The sequence below is a fragment of the Lepidothrix coronata genome, unplaced genomic scaffold, assembly GCF_001604755.1.
Source record: "Lepidothrix coronata isolate B3197 unplaced genomic scaffold, Lepidothrix_coronata-1.0 Scaffold214, whole genome shotgun sequence".
NCBI classification, from domain to species: domain Eukaryota; kingdom Metazoa; phylum Chordata; class Aves; order Passeriformes; family Pipridae; genus Lepidothrix; species Lepidothrix coronata.
The window spans coordinates 1,225,814-1,247,895 of NW_016690394.1; the positions used below are offsets into that span (position 1 = coordinate 1,225,814).

The following is a 22,082-nucleotide window of genomic DNA, read 5'->3' on the forward strand; positions in this document are numbered from 1 at the left end:
TTGGAATGCCTACACGTGAGTGCCTGGTTGTCCCCTCCCGGGAATGCCCCCGTGGCGGCGCGCGCGCTCTGCGCGCGCGGTTTAGGATTCAGCCGTGGCCACAGCACGGGAGCGGAGAGCGACAGTGGGGGAGCCTGCCGGCAGTTGCTGCACACCCATTGAGGAGGAGGGAGCAGCTTCAGAGCCCACAGAGGAACATAGCCTGTGTGCCCCTGCGTGGTTGCGAGCTATGCTGGCGATGGTACATGCCTTCGGTAGGGTCGCCCATGCCAGACAGGTCAAAGCAGCAGGGGCAGATACAAGATACAATACAATACATCCATGTCATACACTTCCTAGAATATAATACTGCAGTGTATTATAATCCTCCATTGTAACAAGCAGCTCTATATCCACTGTCTCCTTGGTACAGACACTCTACAGGACTCCAGGAAATCTATTATTTTCTCCTTCTTTCACAATAAAACCCACTCATCTACTTTGGAAATATTAGAAAATTTCAACAGTATTTTTTCAAAAAACTAGATATTCCAGCTGATGGAAGGACTTGTGTAATTCTAATTATTGGAAAAGCATCCAAGTCTGGCATGGTTACCCCAAGAACATAATTTTTATATAATTTCTTACATCAACTTTCAACAGCTGCTGTACTTCCTAAGAAGAAATTTACAAGATTTATGCACTCTTTACTCTGGGAAACTGCTTACAAGGCAAAGGCAGGAATTTGAACAAGGTAATTTGCAGCTTTAAACACTTCAGCTCCATGTTCACGAGGCTGATTCATCTCCATGTCAAGTATTGAATCTTCTTAAAGCATTTAAATGACTGTTGTGCACAGTCAGACTCTTGCAGAATTCAGTTTATCTTCTGATCCCAGCAGAGACAACTCTGTTTAGAAGGCAACTGATCCTCAGCCTGAAACAGTGGATTTGCATTGTTAACTGTTCTTACCAAACTGCTTCTGTGTTAACTGAAGAGCCAAAATGCACTTAAGTGCCTGAGTACTTGTCTCCAACAGGGAATTTTGACTCAAATTTAGAAACGTAAGAATTAACCCACTCCTCAGGACAAGCTGAAATGCCCAAGCAGTGATTTTGTCCAATTCATCACCACACTATAAATAAATGGCACTGCAATGCAAACACTGGAGGGATGAGGGTTGTTTTATAAGCAAAGACTGGGCTCCCATCTTTGTTTTGACACAAGTTTTTCCCATTCTCATCACTGGAAGATCAAATGCAGAATACGATCTGCAGCTGGTATCTTTAGCTAGAGGTTACATTAATGTAATTTGGTCCTCTGGGCCCCAACACAGCTGTGTTTCCCCAAAATAGGCTCTCGACCATCTCCTCTGGCGGCTGTGTGTGTAGTTACAAAGTGAGACCACCCTCAAGGTAAATCAGAAGAGAAAAAAGAAGGGTCTCTGGGGGTCCAGCCTGGAAGGAACAGCAGCATCATTCAGAAGCAACAGGGTACTGTGCTTGTGGGATATTATTTTCCAAGGAGACATACAATGGATGTGTAGTACAGAGGAAAGAAAACCTGAGTGAGAAGTGAGTGCAGCGCACTCTGCTACGTGTTCAACAAGGATTCTCTTGTCCTGGGTAACATTAGTCTCCAGCAGAGCTACCCAGGTATGTGGACAGTGTTTTAATTAAGTCAACTGCTCTGCTATCAAGACAAATAATCACTTGTGCCAAAGCGGAAACCCTACACTTTTTGGAGTTGCTGACCTCAGTCATTCCTTCTTAACTCATCTTGTGGTTAAAGGAATTTATTAGCAACTGAACAATTGGTTTTGGATTGTTTTTTAAAATATGACAAAAAAAAAAATCTATAGAGGAAAGAGGAAAACACTTCAGCTCTCCATGTCTTACACACTCCCTGTCCTTGCTTTGATCAGGCTGAATTACATCAAATTCTGCACCTTACACACTCGGGACAGTTAATATTCTGGCTTAGTAGCCACTCAACAAATACACTCAGGTCGTTGCTTTCTTCTAGAGCTTTGACTGAAATGAGTCATATCTACCATTGAAACAGCAACATTGCCAGTGTGACAGTCCTTGGAAATAGTCTTTTCCTTTCAGAGCCAGAAGGAACAAGGAAAAACAGCTTCAAACTGAAAGTAGGTTTAGATTGGAAATTAGGAAGAAATTCCTCTCCGTGAGGGGGGTGAGGCCCTGGCACAGGTTGCCCAGAGAAGCTGTGGCTGCCCCTGGATCCCTGGAAGTATCCAAGGCCAGGTTCAGAATGGGGCTTGGAGCAACCTGGGCTACTGGAAGGTGGGGGTGGAATGAGATGGTCTTGAAGGTCCCTTCAACCCAAACAGTTCTATAATTCTGGGAAGATGAAGCAAACTTCAAGAGATAAGCAAGAAATCACTCAGATCCATCTGTGTTTTGAATCTGCATCTGCAACATGCAGGTATCTGATCAAGCATGGGTTGAGAGCAGTTTTTAATTAAAAGCCACATCCCAATAGGAAAGCCAGTATTTCAATTGCATGAGAACTTTTAACTTTAAAGAAGGACAGAACCACTGCTCCCAGCACTTGGGGAAACTGCTCCAACACAGGCCAGAGCCCATGGAAGTGCCCTGGTGCTTCTGCAAAATAACCCTTCTGGCACACAACCCACCTTCAGCTCAGATTCTTCCCCTCTGGGTCAGCATGTAGTAAAATATTACTACAATTTTTCTGAGTCATTCTACAGCCTCAGAATTTCCTGTTCCTGCTGAACACAGACCTGGCCTAACGGATGTTGCGGAAACTCAAGAAGGAAGCCTGGCTCCACTCAGCTTGGGCCTAAAACCACTAGTAAAGTCACTCCCACAAATCCACACATCGCTAAATCTTAATTTGATCCATCATATGTCCAAAGGCCACACGATCATCAAGCTTTGTTTATTAAATGACACTTAAATGGACTTTTGTGTTCGAGACCAGATGTAATTGATGCTGGAAACAGCTCAGCTTGATTCTTGGATTTGCAGTGAATTCCAGCACTGCAAGAATTAGCAAAACCAAAATTAAACCAATCAGCTTTTCTGGAAAAAGACAAGCGTTAACAAGGTTGCAGACCCAGGTCTGTCTAGTTAGAGATGTCATATTAATTACAGAATGTTTTAATTCAGCTCGAGGAACTACATTTAAAAAGGTGACAACTGTTCATGAAACAGGATCCTTGGCTTTTTTCCTGTGATTTCCTGGATAAAATAGGGCTTTTGCTGGATTCCCCATTCGGAGAAACAAAAGGCAGCCATCTGGCAGGCCCAGCCAGAGTGCCCTGGACGGTGACTGGTGACCCACAGGTGAAGGCTCCTGTATCTCGTTACCAGGCCCCAGTCCCAGAAACCATCACAGCGTATCAATACCTTGGGAAGTCCTGACTATTTATGTCAAGAGCCCAGCTGGTGTTGGAGATATCCTTCAATTGTTTCTGGATATGCAGGGCATACTCTCTTCAGCAGTGTTTCTGTATATCAGCTTTCGTCCTCCCCTCATCCTCAACCGTAGTTAGGTAGGTTTGTAACTAGGATCCACTCTCACCAAGTGATCCTCACACACATTCCCTTCAAAAGATATTTAAAAATACATTTTAAGGGTCTCTAATACCAGCAGTGCAGTGGTAGGAGCCAGGAAGACAAAAAGGCTTAAAAATAGAAAGAGTAAGTGATATGAAGCCAGAATTGAAATTGCCTTTTCCAATCTCATGCCAGTAAGTGGGGCTGCTAGCTCTAAGCCAAGCACTACAGTAACAATTTACATATATTAATTGCTATCTCAAATCACCATCAAGATATCCAGAGGTAATCTTTGCTAGCTGGAAAAGCTCCTGCTTACGGCCACTCACCAAATGAAAAAACTGGCTCCAAACCACCATAAATTTATTCAGGGAGCCAGAGTCCCTTTCTTTAGCCAGTAATCCTTATGTTAGAAACCCGACTGCCAGTGGCTGGGAGCCCATCCCACAAGTCAGCAAGCCCAGGGAGAACAGCAGCCTCAGCTTTGATTCCACAGGGCTGTCAATGCACTTCTACCATCTTCTTTTTCAGCTTCCACTGGGTCTGATTTTTTTTTTAAACATCTCCCACCCTCACTAGACATTGAGCTGGGCATCTGCATTCAATTATTTTATCTCTCTCCTCGATGCCAGACACTGCTCAGGCTCTTGGACTCCAAATACAAAAAGCTACAGTCACATTCTCATGTTCTTTATGGTCTGTGCAGCTCAAGCAATGCAGTTTTCTTGGGAATAAATTCTCTAACTTCATACATCTTCACTCACTAAAGGCATACAAGCAGATTTGGAACTTGCCTGTGGGCAAGCAAGGTCCTGATTCGTGTTCAAATATTTCAAAATCATAAGTTTATACATTTTAAGATTCATCACACTTGGATTTTCTAAAAAGCAACATATTCTCCTAAAAATACTTCAGCGTTCTCCTGCGATGAGAAAGCAGAGCTGATCACCTCCCAGATCTTTAATTGCAAACAGACCCTTGAAAAATAACCAGTTAAGTTACTGATGCTGTGTCTCTGAAGGAGTCTCGCTTTAATTCTTCCATGACTGCATTAATTGGTTGTGTTCTTCAAGAAAGCTTTCACTTTTGGGAATGAGTGTTATTTCAATACCAGTCTTACTGGGAAAAGAGAGGAACAAAGTTGTGGCTGTGAGCAAATCCCACTCTCCTGGTGTACCTGCTTGTCCTTTTTGGGAGGATGATTCCCTGTCCCCACTCCATGCCAGCCATCTGATTGTCTCAAGTCAGCTAGATATTCCATCTAATTTATATTATACACACCCAGGCAAACATCCAAATTAAACAGTCAGCAGGAATTTGTAGTTGCAAAAGGAGCCTGCTTAACTTTTACCAAGATTGAGAGCACATCAACTTCCACATTCAAGTCAAAGCCATCCAGGCAATCCCGTCACAGATCCATTATTTGCTGCACGTGGCTCATGAGCACAATAAATCCACTTTGCACCTTTTCCAAGATGCAGCCCTCTGTGACATCTCAGGGAAGGTGCTTGCAGAACGTACCCCAAAAGGATTCTAGAGGTTGCAACCCCGCCTATCACTCACCCACCCACTATGTGCTCCCAAGGTGTCCTAGGAAGGGATCCTCCACAGCAGCACTGTCCAAAAGCTGATCCCTTCTTTGGAGTTTCTTTTGGAGAGAACACAGCTGAAAATACTGGGGGCTGAGTTACTGTACAACTGATCTTAAGAGAAAGGAAGCAGGAGGATGATTCCCTTGGACTGTTCTGATCTTCCAGGATAAACTGTTGGGCCACTCAGAAGTGAACTCTACCAGACTCCTTCTTTCAGCTTCATGTCACTGCAGTGTGACCTCCATGAGCCAAACAAAACCTCACTCTTACTGACATCAAGAAACACTTCCATCCAGAGAACATCCTCACGTTCTCCTTTCAGCAAGGGATGAGACCAGATGTGATTCCCAGCTGACTTCCATGAGAATCACAGTGTAATGACAGCAGCAACTCCTGGGCAATGCAAGGCAATAAGGAGGTGACACAGAATTTACGTGACACAATTAAGATCGATGTTCAAGTTCCATCACTTAGGTTGGAAAAGACCTCCAGGATCATCAAGATCAACTTTTGATCTGAAGCATCCTCACAAACCCATTTAAGAGCAGTGTGATCACCTTCCTCTCTCCTATGGGAACTGCCTTACAGCTCGGACCTGGCCCAGAGGTAGATGCTCCAAGGCTCCCAGTTTGCAGAGGAGCTCCATGAAAAATTATTCTAATTTAAATTAGTTGTCCTTAAAAGGATACATGCCTACACCAAACTTTTTCTGTAGAGATTTTGAACTCCTTCGAAGTTGTGCATCCTGACAGCCTCGGAGCAGTGTATTTACAAATAATGACTAATTGAATACCAAGCAGAGCATTCCATGCCAAGGCCCATTTCCAGCACAGCTTCTTTCAGGCAGGACTTCAGGAGAGCTGTGACTGACAAGGTCTCTAATGAACTCTAATTGAAGACCCGACAGCCCGAAAAACGCAACAACAGATGTGGTGAAAGGGCAAACCACAAACTGTTCTGCTAATGAATGAAAAGTGTCTGGGCTGATGAGGGCCAGTGACCCAAAAATTCTCTTTTTCCACCCACCCTTTTCCTTCATGTTCAAGTTTGGACCGTTTCCCTTGTCAGCACAACACTTGGGGGCAGTCCTGGACAGTCCTGCACACACTCCATGTATTCAGATGGACACCAAGATGCTCTTTTATGAAAAAATAGCAGCAGAACATGGCTTTGATGGAGTAAGAGGGACTTCAGGGAGAGAACTCAGTGTGGTTATCCCTCCCAGCAGAAATACCAGCCTAGGAGTGGTTTTAAACTGCCAGAATGGTTTTAAACTGTTAGATGGGATATTGGGAAGAAATCCTTCCCTGTGAGGGTGGGGAGGCCCTGGCACAGGCTGCCCAGAGAACCTGTGGCTGCCCCAGCCCTGGAAGTGTTCAAGGCCAGGTTGGACGGGGCTTGGAGCAACCTGGGATGGTGGAAGGTGTCCCTGCCCATGGCAGGGGGTGGGATGAGATGGGCTTAAAGAACCCTCCCAACCAAAGTCATTCTGGGATTCTATGGAGATTCTCACTGTATAAGTTTTGGAAAATCTTTTACATACAAAGACATTTCTAAGTCATCTTCTCTCCTTTCAACGGCTCTTAAGCAAGTAGCAAATCCTCAGTCTGGAGATCAAGTCCTATAAAAAGACTATGGCAAACTGAGCTGCAAGCAGATTTCAAGTGATAACCTAAACTTCCCACCAAAAAATTGACACAAGCCTCTGTTTCACATGTACTGCAGCAAGGCAGTGTAACGAAGCAAGGAAACCCAGCACAAGGAAACCCAGAAGTCAGGGTTTATCTTTTATAATTCTATCCCAAGTTTAATAAACCCGCTCATGCTCGTCGTGCATTCGAAGTCTGACCTTTTACTTCAAGGAGGTTATTGTCTGGTAATGGCACAGGAAACAGAATTAAAACATCAGCTGTAATGGTTTGGATGAAATTTGCCAAAAAAGGTCAAAAAACTATTTGCTTGAGTCTGGCTTATGATGTTTTTGGAACTATTACAGGTGGCAGAGCATACACTGCTCTTGCCTAAGCAGTGTAGACTTCAGGAGGTCAGGTTGAGAGTGGCTGCAGAACAGGTCTACACATGTCTCAACAATAAAGAAATAGGACTGGATTTAACAAATTATTTCATCTCTACCTCAGAGAAGGGACTGCAATGACTGGGAATCACACAGACCTTCTAACAAGCATCAAACCGGTCTGGTTCATGTTACACTTGCAATATGAAAAGAAGCCCAGCAAGCGTGTTGCTGATGGAAAGCATGTAGAGCACTAATGAGCACCATCCAAAAGTAATTCCAACATTTAGAGGTACCCAGCAATTTTCTGAGTCATTAAAAACCCTTATAGCAATTACACAGTCAAGCTTCCCATGGCTCCCCAAACAACTCCTTCTTTTGAATGGTCCTGGGGAGCTGCTCAAACCCTGATATCGTCCAGTCCTCCCAGTTTCATCAGAAAACCAACCATGTCCCACCAGATCATACCTGTGATTTAGTTACTTGTGTCCTACCTCCAGCAACACCCACAAAAGTGATGCTTCAGGTTGCCAAGAGTTTTCATGGCACAGATGTAGCCAATTACTGAATGGTTTCAAGAAAGAGGAATAATCCCTTCCTGCAGGGAATAATATCTTTCCTGACCCCCAGAGCTTTCTTACCTGTACCTTGGCTTATGTAAGTAAAAGAAGTACTTAGACTTTGATAAATTTAAGTCAGTCACAACTTTTGACCATAGTTTACCAACACCAGCTTCAGAACCATTTAGGAACAGACCTCTCCAACCAAACTTTTACCTGGTGAGCAGCTGCTCTTCTGCACACAGAGATGACAAATAGCTCAGACACAATTTAAACTATTTAATTAAGAGGCACTAATTCAAATAGCTGCTATGTGCAGCACCATCATATTTTGAGAGTCTTTCAGGCAAGGTTTGTCACCATCACACAAAATTCTGACCTGCAACAGAAAAGGGATGTAGTTCTCACGGGAGATAAGCTTTTAGCTTAATTCAAAGGTCTAACAGTCCTGTTCCAGCCTCAATGTTCTGTCTGCACAAATTTAGAAGCTTAGGTCAGAAATAAGCCATGTATTTAGACTGGACAATAGAAACAAGTTTTCCCAATTGTAGGTTCTGTACAGATTTAATCCATATTTCAGTAATACCTTCAGTTACTCCAGAGGCAACTGTGCCACACACAGTTTTAAGGGAGAGTTGGCAATAACTCGGCAATTACAGCCCAAATGTACATCACAGAATGTGCAACTAAATCCTGTGCAACTTGTAATGAGCCTAGAAATCCTTTTTGTTTTCTTCACTAGCATTTTATATGAGAACAGAAGTTCCAGGACAAGCAGTAAAACAGGTCTCGGGCATAAGATGGTTGGGTTTTTTTGACACTGGACTGAAGAATACTTGATAGAGCATAAATTATAACTAGATTTGGGTGTTCTCCAGATCCCTAGTGTTCTGACACATTCTCAGAAGTGTCTTTGAAGGGCGTGGGGTGGCACGGCCACTGCTCCTCCTACAGCTCCACACAGGCAGGTTGTTTATCAGGAGATAATACCCAGGTACCAGTGCCTGCATCAACCCTGTTCCAAGTTTAAACAGCAGCCTCCAACCTGGTCATAAGTTCATCAAGAGAGCTGCTAATGACCCTTCATCCCAAAGTGTCCCTGCACACACAACCTGTTGGCTTGCCCAGAATAAACATGTAGATTCCTGACATTGCTCAGACAATTGTTTGTTCAACCTTGGCAAAAGACAAGGGGACAAACCAACCACCACACCTCCGAGATGTTCTTGCATACCAGACCTTTGTCACAGCCACTTCTTGGGCACAGCATCCAATACTCACCAAGTCAATGAGGTCACTGAGATTCTTCTCTATCTGCTGTGGAGGCAGACGCCTCATCAAATCCAAGGCACAATCCAGCTGCTGGTCACTCTGCAGGGACAAGAACATACATCCCTGTCACCACATGTACAGGTAACATATCAAATCCCACACACACACAAGAACTTGCTGACTCCTCTGATACAGGATAAAGTTCCTAGTCCTAAGCAGCAGCATGGTTTGCATTAATACAAATAAAATTCAGTACATTTGATCGTGGATTATTGACTTGTGATTTAACACCATGCAGCTGATGGAAAGGAGTCTGGTCCTTACCAAAAACTGCTTCCAATATTTGTGTGTTTAATGTGCTGTTTTTACACACTATCCCAACAATAACCTGGGCAGGGAACTGAAAGTTCCTTCTCCCAAAGCACGTTTAACATTTCCTCATTTGCACTGATCGGCTTGAGATAACCAGTATCCAAGACAAACTCTATTCCAATACAGAGCTCTATCTCTCTCTCCCTCCTTCAGCTTTATCAGGAAACCAGAATGAAACACACAGCATGATCTACTATTTCTTTCTTCCTACAAAACACATACCAAAAGTTCCCTGTATCTGAGACCAGGGACTTCAGTTATTTAGAGAAATCACAGCAACATTCTCCTCAGAGGGCTCATTGCAGCAGGTCTCACACCAATTCTGATACACAAAAACCACCCTTAAACTTCACTTCGGAGTCAGAAAATGTGCCCCAGACATTACCATAGACACTTGATGAGTTGAGCCATCATCCTGGCATAAGCTTTACCTTCCTTTTCACCAAGACATACAAACAGACACTTTTCTGTTGGCCTAACAGCACCTAAAGTCTGCACAAGTTCCTTTGATCACAGGTCAGGTGAAGCACAGCCAGTTTGTTTTCACTGCTCCTCCCCTCCCTTTTCTCTTTGCCATTTCTGGCCACCCATACACAACAAGCTCAGTTTTAATTTCACCTCCTGTGCTCTGCCAAGCCCCAAAAGATTTATTTAAAAACACCTTCAGTACCAAAACAGTTCCATTATAACATTATTCAGAGTAGCAGCCCCCAGGACAGGGAGAAACAGGAAGCAAAGCTTCCTGCAATTAAGCTATGCCTTAGGAATGAGGAAAGGAGGGAGTGCTCAGTTTAGTGGACACCCATAAAGGTACTGCCCATTCACCAGCAAAAGATAAATATTTACAGCCTGGGTTGGGGAGATCATATATTTGTTTCTCATCCAGCTCACGTTATAGGACATCAGCTTTGCAAAATATTCCAGCTCTGCAGTTAGGCATCATCTCCCATATATCTGCCCAGCTCCTGCAGCCAAGCCCAGGCAGGGGATTTCTCCCCAAGTATTGTCTTTATCTCCTGTTATCTCTTATGTCCAGGAAGGAAAGCTGGCACATGGTCACAAGGTCACGCTCCTCACTTGTGGATAGTGGGAACACTTATAGAAGTGCTCCATTCTCCTCTGCCAGCTGGAATTGCTTAATAGACCAAAAAGCCTAGGGAAGGATGTTAAAAACCACCAGTAAAGCTGCAACTCCAGTAGTTTACAGTGAGGCAAATTTGAAATAAATACACTGAATGAAGAAGAATCTGTATTTGTAGTGTTTATGGACTAACCAAGAGAACTTGGCCTGACCATTTTTATACCAATACATTCAATAACAGCAGTAAAATGACATAAGCAAGACTGTTTAAGGCAGAGATTCTCAAAGGGGGTCAGACTCAGCTGGCAATGGAAAAACAAAAATATCCAAGCAAATACTAACAGTGTATTTTCCTGGTATTGAGGACGTAAAACCACGGCTCAGCAGCAGCCCTCTCCAGTTTCTTGCAGAGCATTTAGGTAATTGAACAGCTTGCCAATGGATCTCCTAAAGCACCAAAATAAAGGCAGGGTCTGCTGTAGTTCTGTCCCTAAATCCATGGGTACACAGTCACTTTAATCCAGCATAAATCTGGCTGAATGGTCAAAAAGACAGCACAAAGACACATTAGAGAGCAAAGTGGTACTTTAGGGTATTGGATACATCTGGTATATCCAATTTCAGAATTGAAATGGTAATTCTACCAGGATCTTTTGCTTCTGGTTCTTTCACTGCAGGGGAAATGAAGGTTTAAAAACCAGGTGTGTGTCAAACACATCCTTTGGTTCCACACCTGTGCCCAGATGAAGGACATGGAATAGATGGAGGCACTTAACACACAGAGGGACAGGAACCACATCCAAGGTGCCAGAACCAGCAGCACACAGTTCCCTGATTTTAGGGAAGGTGAACGCTCCCACGGATGTGCTGCCACTGCGGTTTTGAGAGTTGCACATTATTAGTGGCACTTAACCCCCACCACAACCTGTGTGAGAAGAAGGTGCTCTTTGGGAACTCAGGACATACGTCACCCACCTCACCAGAGCTGACCTCACTTACTTAACTTCACCTGTTCCGGACTTCCACTTGCTTAATCCTCTTGTAAAATCATGTAGTGAAGACCAGGTTTATAACAGACCTCCAGACAAAACACTTCCACGGAATTTTTGCCTTTGGATATGGAGAGGCTTATAAACCCCTGCTCACTGAGCAGGTGATCAGACAGGCTGTCTCCAGGCTGGGCTGCTCTCAAAGCCAAGCTCTTTGAGGTTACTGGACTTAATGAGCTTCGTGTTTACTTGATATGAGGTCGTTTTCCACCATTCCTGTTTCATCCAGCCCAGAACTCCTGTGGAGGGAGCAGGGAGTTCAGACAGAAAGTTTAAATGAAGTTTTATTACAGCTGAAGTCACTGAAGGATTTAGAGATCACAGGAGTCTCAAAGACTGAACACATTAGCTTAGTTGAAACCTCTTTAACAAGCTTCCTCTAAAGATGTTTGACTATCTAGAATCTCCACTTAAGCACCTGCTACAGCATTCCCATGGTACTACCACAGGGAAAAAGGTTATGTCTATAGTTATGTTTCCTTTGCCTGCATTTCCTTTTCAGTTTCTTTGCTGTGTTTAGCTTATTTCCAAAAAAGAAACCCTCTGACAACAGCCACAGGTCCCTGGCCATTTAGGCACACTGTGCTAAAGCTCAAATCAGAAAAAATAGTGCTTGAAGGTAAAAAAATTACCTTTATAAACGTGCATTTGCACAGGGGCATAGCTGTATACTTTAATTTAAAGGCTGAGTACGGGCAGATGTCATTCAACGCAGAAAACACAAATTAAAAAAAAAAAAACAGGAAGTCACTATAGGTACAGAAATCACAAAAACTGAAACAGGCAAAAAGCTGAACTTTCTTTTAAAAATTCAAACAGGCAAAAAGCTGAACTTCCTTTTGACTCACACTCATGAAGTGTCCTAAACCACAGAGCTCCTTGGGCTGAGGGGGACAGGGCACAGGAATATCCCAGGCAGGAAGGGACTGTGCTGATATCAGGAAACAGGAGCTGACCCAACACTGCACAAACCTGTGAGCAAACAGCTTCGTCTGCAGCTGCCATAGCCCATGGCACCAAACCCACCCTGCAGACCAGGCACTAAGCCACCCCATGCCTGCAGAGCCTTGTGCACAGAACTGACACCTGATAAAGTTCTCACACCCCAAGATACACATCTAGAGCCTTTCCGGCACCAGCATCGCTGGCAGAACCAGTAACACCTCACACAAGTGACACTCGTTTACTCTTTTCAACAGACACCAGCACTCTGAGGAGTTACTACAAGTATTTTGCACTTTTAAATGTCTTTACAGACAGAGGCATTTCACTGTACACACATGGAGAAATGCACAGGCTTTATTCCCAGCTTTTGACAGCTCTTTGTTGCCAGTTCCCTGACTTAACTTATATTCCATGTTTTCAGAGGGTTTACACAAACCTGCAACTCTCCCGATCTGAAGCCCTTCCAATACAAGGCACGTTAAAGACTTCAGTTAAAGCCCCCGGCCTTCCAGTCAGCAGGAATTTGCTCCCATTTATCACAAAGCCCCGTGGATTTAATTCCCTGGCCTTCACACCTTTGTTGGGATGGATCCTGCTCATCTGACTGTGTTATTGCTGATAATAAACAGAGTTGGGCAGTGTCTTCAAAATGAAACCCAGGCTAGTTTCACTTCTGTGTTGTGTTTCTGTATTAATTCTACTCAGAGGTAACTCCTGAGCTGAGGTAGCTCAGTGCTACAGCAGTGGCAGCTTCTCCAAATTTAGCCCTTTCTGGGAAATAGGCCACTCGGGCCACCAAAGCTTTTCCACCAGCAAACCCAATACAACACTTCTACTCCAGGCATGAATGTGCTACCGACCCCCTTTTCCATCAGTGATGCCAGCTGAGAACAACTGGGTGACCTAAAAATTACTGCAGTAATTAAGATTAAGGTGAAAAGGCCACACAGCTGATGTAACAGATAAAACAAAGGTTTTTGAGATGCTTCGCACACAAGTTTTGCTCAAGGCTGGCATCTGAACGGTTATTTATCCAAGTTTAAAGTACAAGGTGGCATCTCAATGTTCAGAGAACAGACATAAAATGAAAACCTGAAGAGACACCACAATTAGAACATGTGCTCAATTTGATGCATTTTGGAGCAATCACACATCAGATCACTTTGATCAATGGTCAGTTTACAGGCAAAGTATCTTCCTTCATTAACTCTGGGCCAGAAGTACACAACCAGCAAATGACTGTCTTTCCTTCCTTTCATGCTCTAGACATACCCCAGATTGTAAATCATATTATTTCCTGTCAGTTCTCCCAACAGGAATGTCTGACTAATGTTTCGGCTTTGTGGTACTACAACACTAAGTTTTTTTAATTGAAACACATACCCAGCTTCCCCTCCTGCTTGTCATTTTAATCCCTGCCAACTTCCAGAGCTCCAAAGGCAGAAGACTCCCTTTTCCAATTACACAATAGGATAATATTACTGCTTAAAGCCGTAGCAAAGGGTTGAATTATTGTAACCCTTGGGTAATAAAAAGTACAGTAGTATGTTAAGTTGCAGAGTTCCCTTCTCAGCTGTCAGCATTCACTTTTTAGGATGTGAGACGGGAAGGGGAATAACTGTCTGACCTAGGAAACCCCAGAGAAGTTCTGCACTTATGACATTTCCATCAGCTGCACGTTTTCCTCGCAATCTGTTTTTCTACATTTGTTTTCCCTTGACTATTAACCCTCCTCTGGCAGATCCTATCTAAACCCATTTGTAATGAACTCATAAATCAGGGCTCCGTGACACTAAGGTGTGCTGGGGGGAGAAAAAGCAATTGCACACTTAAGAACCAATCAAAGGCAATAAAACCTGAAGACAGTCATAAAAGGTCAAAGATTATTAAAAGAACAAGACACTGATGCAGACTCCATCCTCCTTCTGTTGAGCTACATTTACCTTTGTCTTTTTTGGTTGAGATGGGATCCAGTGGCTTTTATTATCTCAGACACTTCTGACCACGTTGTGTGTTCAGTAACACGTCCAGCCCAATTTGCTGCGGTCAAGACCAAACAGCCCACTTGGTGACACTGCTCGTTCCATGAATACCAAGTGAGAAGGATTAAAGATTAAAATAAAAGCAAGAAGTGATGGAGCGGAAGGCTTTAGCAGAAGCTGCTGTACTGTCTCCCCCAGCTCCCCCGTAATCTGTATTTATTTACAGAGCAGTTGTACAAGTCACGTCACAGCTTTTGAGTCAGCGAATCCTCCTCAGAGACGTTCTCCTGCACAACATTATTTGTTTCATTCTGCTCTGAAACAACTTTTAAATACAATTGAGCACACAGCAGCACCAGCCCCAGTTACTGACTGAAAACACTTTTACAGCTTGAATTTTCTAAATTCAAGCCAGTTGTACACACTGCAAATGCACCTGCACGCTTGCCAAAAAATGAGGGGTCTACTCTAAACAGCTTTTGTTCCACATTGCTCCAGAAAGCAACACACAAACTTCAGACAGACAAGAGCTCATGAGGGATCTCTTCTTTAAAGAGGTTCTCTGGGAATGAGGAACTCCCACATCTGCTCCAAAGCCTCACGCCGGGGAACTAAAATAATCTATGGGAAGGAGAGCAAGTGAGGCAGCTTAACCTTCCTTGGCACCAGCTGCTGACACTGGATACTTCTCACCATTTTGGGTTGATAGCACAACTATGGCAAGGCCTGGACAGATTAAAGGAGTAGCCATGAGCTTCTAGGAGCAGCTACCAAAGAGATCTCCTCCAGACAAGCTCAATGATCAGTGTTTACCAGATCCTTGTTTGTCCTTTACCTTGAGGGAGTTCTTCCAAGCACCCTGTCAATAAGATGTTGGATCTGACTTCCCTCTCTCATTCCTACCTCCAAACCATGCCAGCATTGTTCTCTGTCCATAGCACATTACCCAACACCCCAACCCAGCTCTAAAACAATTATCAAGTGAGTTATAACACACGGAAGGCATTTCCAGACATGAGCTTCTAAATAACCCAGAGCTGCCTGCAGCTTAATCTCATGGAATAACTTGTCAAAACATTTTACATCTGTGGAGAAGAAACTACAACCTCTGATAGTCTGGAGCAGGGCACTTGCCTGTAATTCTCTAATTGCTTGAGAAGTGAGAATCCAGCAGCTCCAGGAGTACATTCTGCCCGACGAAGTTCCTGTTACCACATCTACAAAGGTGCACAGCACATAGCAAAAAGATTAACATTTCCTTGGCACCTCCTTCCTAGCAAGGATGCATTTCCAGATGGCACCTATTTGCATATTTGATACTTTCAAAACTAATTTACCATTTATCGCCTTAATTTATATAAATCCAATGCAAGTCTCCATCACCTCTCCAAGGAAAAGAGCCACCACTCACAAACAGAAGAGCAGGATGGACCAGCACCGAGGATTTCTGGGAACAGCTATTCATCTGACCTTTTGCCAGGATCACTAATGATTTCTACACCAGCATTTGTCTTCCGGGTAACAGAAACAATGCTTTATTTATTAAACTTGTCATTGAACGTGACAATGCAATTTACTGGCTTTTATCTGGTGCCAAGCATAAAGTTTGCAAAAAGTCATTTCCCAATAAATTGTGGCAGGGAGTGACTATGCAATGTTAGCCCCATATGAAAGAGGGAAGTAGGGGCTGCAGAGGAAAGTTGCACAGATTGCAAAAAGCATCTCTAACTTTTGATAAATGGGATTGAAACACTCAAATTGACTGTAGAACTGACCAACTTTGCTAATAAGATTTAATTAGCTGTTACTGCACAACAGGATTTCTTTCCTCATTTTAAGTCTGGTTTTAACCCAAAATAACATATTGTTAGACCTAACTACAGATAAAAAATCTTAGCTAAACAAAATGGAAATAACCTGTTAGAGCACAGCACTGAGACAAGACCTTGTCCTAGTTTTGCAAACACTTCATTAGGAAGCTGCAACATGCTGCAAAGGGTTTCACTACCAGGAGAGATGTTAAGTGTGTACATACCCCAAAAGACAGACACCCACAGGAGCTTTACTGGCAGTAAAACCACTCAGTAATACCTAATGCATCAGGTAACATCAGGTAACTCAATATTTCCTTGTGACTGAGTTCAACACTGTACTTCAACCATTTTCTGCAGCTTCACAAACCCTTTGGCACATCTGAAGGGGTTGTGCAGTCAAGCCTTGCTTTCTGAGAACTGCGCCCCCCTCCTCCCCTCCACGTCCTTCCCCCCTGCCTGCTCACCCTGACTCACAGGATGCAGCAGATCTGTGCCCATGCACAGGAAATCCTCACAGGATCCTTCTCCTGACCCTGGAAGAGCTCTAATGCAACCTACCCCTGCAGGATCCCTCTGGCCAGCTCTGAGCTTCAACCCTGCAGGTGGATCCCAAATTACCGATTAATGATTTCTCATCCCCATCCTCCCACTCCATTACTTCGTTCTTCCTCTGTAAACATACGAACTGGGTTACTTCAGGCTCTGAAATCAGCCCATGCAGCATGGCTGTGTTGGTTCACAAGTCTGATGACCTGGTTTTCACACTATCTTCCTGCCTTCCATTCAAATATTTCTGAGGAGCCACCCAAATCCGTCCCTAAGGAAGGTCTGCTTAATTTTTATGGAGGGCGACTATTGTATTTTTTAAATTGAAACCACAATTACTACAAATACAGCAGCTCTTGAGATTCAGCGCTGCGATTTGCCACCCTGGCCATCTGCAAATGTGTCATTTGTGATGCTTTCTTTTAATCCTGTTAATGCTCAATGACCTTTTCAAAATGCTCTTTTATTCTTGGTTTATGTTCCAATCAGCCCGGTCACAAAAGTTTTGGAACTGCTCAATTGAAATGGAAAGGTTTTTTCTTGCAGAAACAGCCAAGTTCGGCAAGTTGGTCCCAGCCTGACAGATCCAGGTTCTCCTTCCAGTCTATGTTGTCTATGTTGTTCGATGAGGAATTACATCAAAAAAAAAAACATGAGAAAAGGCACATAGTTAGGGCAGAAGGGGGCACATGATGTATTACCAAGGTGACAGTAACCATCGCATGCTCATGACAGCACAACTGACGCACACTGAACGGCCCAAACGCAGGATGGTGCTGTGTCCCAGCCTCTCAGAGCTGCAACTGCCCAGCTCTACGTGCAAACTCAGCATTTTGCCATCCTGGAGGCTGGTAGCCAGGGTTGTAAATTCATGAGATTACTCTGGCAAGTAACCAGATGCCTGGCAAGGCAGGGAGGACACACGGGATCTCTCATCAGCCTCATCCTGGGCATTCTCCCATTACCTAAAAGGTCAAAAAAGTAGGTTAATATGCCTTTTGCCTGGGTCTTGCACCAACTACTTTGCTGACTGTCCTGCAAAGCTCCCAACAGCCCAGTTTTGCCCCAGGAATCCAAGTTTTAAACTAGGAAGCTCATAGTTTTACATACACATAGGCCATAGGAATACCATACCTCCAGTTAACAACATATTCACGCTTCCCAGAATTCCTTCCCTTGACATAATTCCCAGATTTGCCTATTCTTGAAGTCTTTCCATGCTTTCCTTGCCACTGCTGACTTGCCCTCAATTGCACCTGCAGACAGGCAGTGGGGGATCCAACACCACAGATAATTCTGCAAAACTTTTAATAAATTCAAGCAGTAGAGACACTTTCTGCATGAGCAGAGCTCCACCTGGTATGTGCCACCTTCAACCCATGTTAGATTTCTCCTTCACCCTAATATGAAGTTAATAGTTATTCCATTTGGCCAGTTCTTCACCTCACCAAGCTCTGGAATAGCCCTGCCCGGACTCATGGCTGCTGAAGCGATGTTTGACCACCCAGTGGAGCACTGTCAATGCTAAGCCAAGATTACAGCCAAACCTCTCTGTGATGACCCCTAAACGTGCAGGGTGACAGCACTCAGTAGATAAATACAGCTTTAACTGCTGTGGTCAGCACAATGCAGCTGATATTTTACCTCATTCTTCCATTTCACGGCTCTCTCCTCCTTTGAATTAACTCACCGAAAGCCCCATCTCTTGTTTCTGGAGCCGGTCTCAGGTTGCAGCCCAGGCTCACAGCCAGACCCCCACCATCTGGGCAGGCAGAAGCTTTTTAAATCCTGATCTTTACCAAAGCAAAAATGACCAGGGAAGGCAGGTAACAGGACATCACTTTCAAACTCAGCAGTTTGTCTAATCAAAAACACAGAAAGTATCACCTGAAGAAATGCAAACAAAATTCCCTGAAAGAATAAGGAATATTTTATTTATGGTGGCTTTAGGCAACCACTAAGCTTCTGTCTTCAGTGCAGTCTCAACCCTTTTTCCTTCCACACAAAATCCTCTTAAGTGCTGTTTTCAGTCTTGTTTCAGCTGATGCTGCTAAAATTGTGAGATCCTGAGTTCTGCTTTCGCCCAGGCTGGTAACCCTCCCACTTTGCAACAAGGACGTGATTGAAATTCCAAGTCAGTGCACCAGGAAAGAACTCAGCTCCACTTTCTGTAACAAAAAGTCATGGAGGACATTCTCCTTAGACTCAGGGACACGGCCCTGGCAAGGACAAGCTCTGCAGCATGGCTGCAAACACCTGGAGTCCTGTCCCAAGAGCTTAAATCCAGAGTCAGGACTCCTAAACCAACCCTGCAATGAAAATACTACAGGTACACTGATGAAATATATGGTTTAATTTGCATAGAGCAAGAACAAAGTAGGTAATTTATCAGCAGAGCAGCCAGATAAGTCAAAGGCCTGCAAATCCATTCCCAGTTCTTCAACCCAACTTGAAAGGTGCAGCACAAAGAGTACGAGCTCAAAGCAAGTTGAGTATTTCCTCCCAAACCCTTGAAAAGGGAGGGAGGGCAAAACACCAGCACCAGATAACACAAGGAAATTAATCTCCTGCTTGATGCCAAGTCTCAGGCCATCACTCCAGGAAACACAGCACGAGATATTACCTAATGCAACTAAAGTCATTCTAAATAGAAGTCTATGTGGGGCACAAATAAGGAATAGATCCTGTTTTCAATTCCTCACTCAAAGCTGGGTTGTACCTAAAAATTCAGGAGAAGGAGAGGATTCCATTGCATCTGGCATTACTCAGACAGCACCTGTTCTGGGAAATTATATTTTAATTAGAGAACAAGCAAAGCCCCTTCCTCAAGTACACCGTGTTTTCTCTCCATGATAAATTCCTTCAGCTCAACTAACAGGGAAACATCTTTAAAACTTACTCAACCCACATTCCCCCTTGTGCCCCACGAAGGAAGTCTCAAAAGGTCATCTGTGTCTCATCTACCACTTCCCAAGACAACCTGTTTGGAGGCAATCAGGATTAATAAGTGATTTCTGGCCACTGGACAAGGTCCAGGTGACAGGAACCCTGAATTATTGAAACTCAAGTAAGTCACAACAGCTCAACACTCTCCAGTGGTTCAGTTACAGCTCTCAGCCAGGTACCTACACAGAGTATTTGGTCAATTCTCACATTAAAGTCAACATGAACCTCTCAGTCAAGGACTATTAAATAATTAAGAAGGCATCACACAAAAGATGAAGAAAAAAATCAGTTTATATTCTGGTTTAAAGTGGCCACACCTCCACTGTACTGCCCAGAGTTCTTGATCTTTATGTTCTAACTAACACAACCATTCAGAAAACAAAATGTGGGGTAAAGCCCAGCTAGAGAGAGCAGGAAGCTTGGGAAAAGCTTATACTGGTCAGATGTATTAATTGCTCCTTCAAGGATGAAACCTCAGTGGTTAAAGAAATTCAAATTTGAAATCCCATGTTTTTAAGTGAGATTTTTTTTCACTCTTATTCCAGGAAGTGGCAAAGGATTAGGAAAAACTGAAGGGTAAACATGCTTTAGACTTTGTGCATTAAGGAGAGAGACAAAGATTTACTTGGTTGAGGGTTTTTTAAACTCTTCAGGACTCCTTGCATGACTCAGTGGGAAAGCAGGAAATTTCCTGCCCTTTGTAAATCACTCTATAAAGTGATTGAATAAAAAAATATCGATAAAAACAGAAGATCAACATCATTTTGAGTATCTCCTTTGCCTGAAAAAAAAAAAAATCCTTAAACCACATTGAATTAAAGTGGGGTAGAAAAACAGGGCTTAGCATGGATGGAGCTCTGAGCAGCCTGGTCTAGTGGAAGGTGTCCCCGCCCATGGAAGAGGTTGGACTTAAGGGCCTTTTAAGGTCATTCCAACCCAAACTACCCTGTGATTCTGTAGCCCTAAACTCCATCTTACGCTGCCTGCACAGGCACCTTTCACTTCTCCAGCAAAATTGCCCTCTTCAGCAGGCACTAAAATACTGTTGTATTTCACTTTGAGGAAGCTCTACCACCGTCTGCTCAAGGGGGAAAATCCCAACAAAACGCTTCTCTACAAGTTTACTTAGCAGGGTAAGGAGCTATTTGGACTTGACCAAATATCCCCTTAAAGGGCAGACAGGAGAATAAACACAAGCATTGGTACTGCACAGCAAGTTTGCAGTCTTTATTTATTTATTTACATATTTATTATCTAAATTATTATAGACCGTCTGGGTATAAATTGGAGTTTTAAGGCTTTGGGGCGACCTAATTGTGGACTTTCAGTACCTGAAGCAGCTGACAGGAAAGACGGAGAAAGACTGTTTACAAGGGCCTGGAGTGACAGAACAAGGGGGAATGGCTTCCCACTGACAAAGAGTACAGTTAGATGGGATATTAGGAAGAAATTCTTCCCTGGCAGGGGCTGAGGCCCTGGCACAGGTTGCCCAGAGAAGCTGTGGCTGCCCCATCCCTGGAATTGTCCAAGGCCAGGTTGGACGGAGCTTGGAGCAGCCTGGGCTGGTGGAAGGTGTCCCTGCCCATGGCAGGGGGTGGCACTGGATGGGCTTTAAGGTCCCTTCCAACCCAAACCATTCTGGGATTCAGTGATCCATCAAAGCCAAACTGGCCCAGTACAGAGCACTGGGGAGCACTGCACGATGATGTGCAACTCCGAGTTCCCCAGACATCCTTCGCACAGGGAAGTCAAGGGAAGGAAGGAAAGCAAAACTGACAGCTGTGGAAGCAGAAACTGAATAGGGCAGCAATGTCTCCTTCCCAAAGAAAGTCATTTCTCAACTCAACTACAGTAACAAAGACTAAAAATAGGCATTCAAAAGAGCTGAGCTGCACTTTCATTTTGTTTCACTCCCAGATGTCAACTAGTCCCATATCAGCACATATATTTACCATATGAGGAAATCCTGTTTGAACAACTTCAACTTGTGAATGCTTTTCCTTCCCTACTAAACCACAAGATTAAGCATCAGTGCAATGGCAGTATTCCCTATCCCACTGATATCCTCTGACTTGATTATTTTGGGAATTTGCCGCTTAGGATAACATTTAGCTAAGGTCACACTCTTGGCTTGGCTAATAAAACAGACTCCACAAAACAGCTGAAGATGGTGTTTCTTAGAAGGCACAAGGTGCAAAGGACTTGCTGTGGAGACTGAAAACATCTCCTGAGCTCTCACACATGGGAGGTGTCAAAACAGACACAGCCAGGTTAGAGATGGGCTGATTCCAGACAAACGACCCCTTCCCTGAAAAACAGTGTGACTCTGAGCAGCTCCTGAGGTTTGTGTGCTGCGTGCCACTGTCACACCACACACTCTGGGCC

At 43.9% G+C, this 22,082-nt stretch overlaps 1 protein-coding gene across 4 annotated transcripts in view; it reads right to left on the reverse strand.

Moving 5' to 3' along the window:
* CAPZB (capping actin protein of muscle Z-line beta subunit) overlaps positions 1-22,082 on the reverse strand; it is a 68,890-nt gene that overhangs the window by 35,751 nt on the left and 11,057 nt on the right. For all 4 annotated transcript variants that reach the window (XM_017833396.1, XM_017833397.1, XM_017833398.1 and 1 more), the window contains exon 2: positions 8,972-9,061. In XM_017833396.1, coding sequence (XP_017688885.1) covers positions 8,972-9,061 — 90 coding nt within the window. The remainder of the gene's footprint in view (positions 1-8,971; positions 9,062-22,082) is intronic.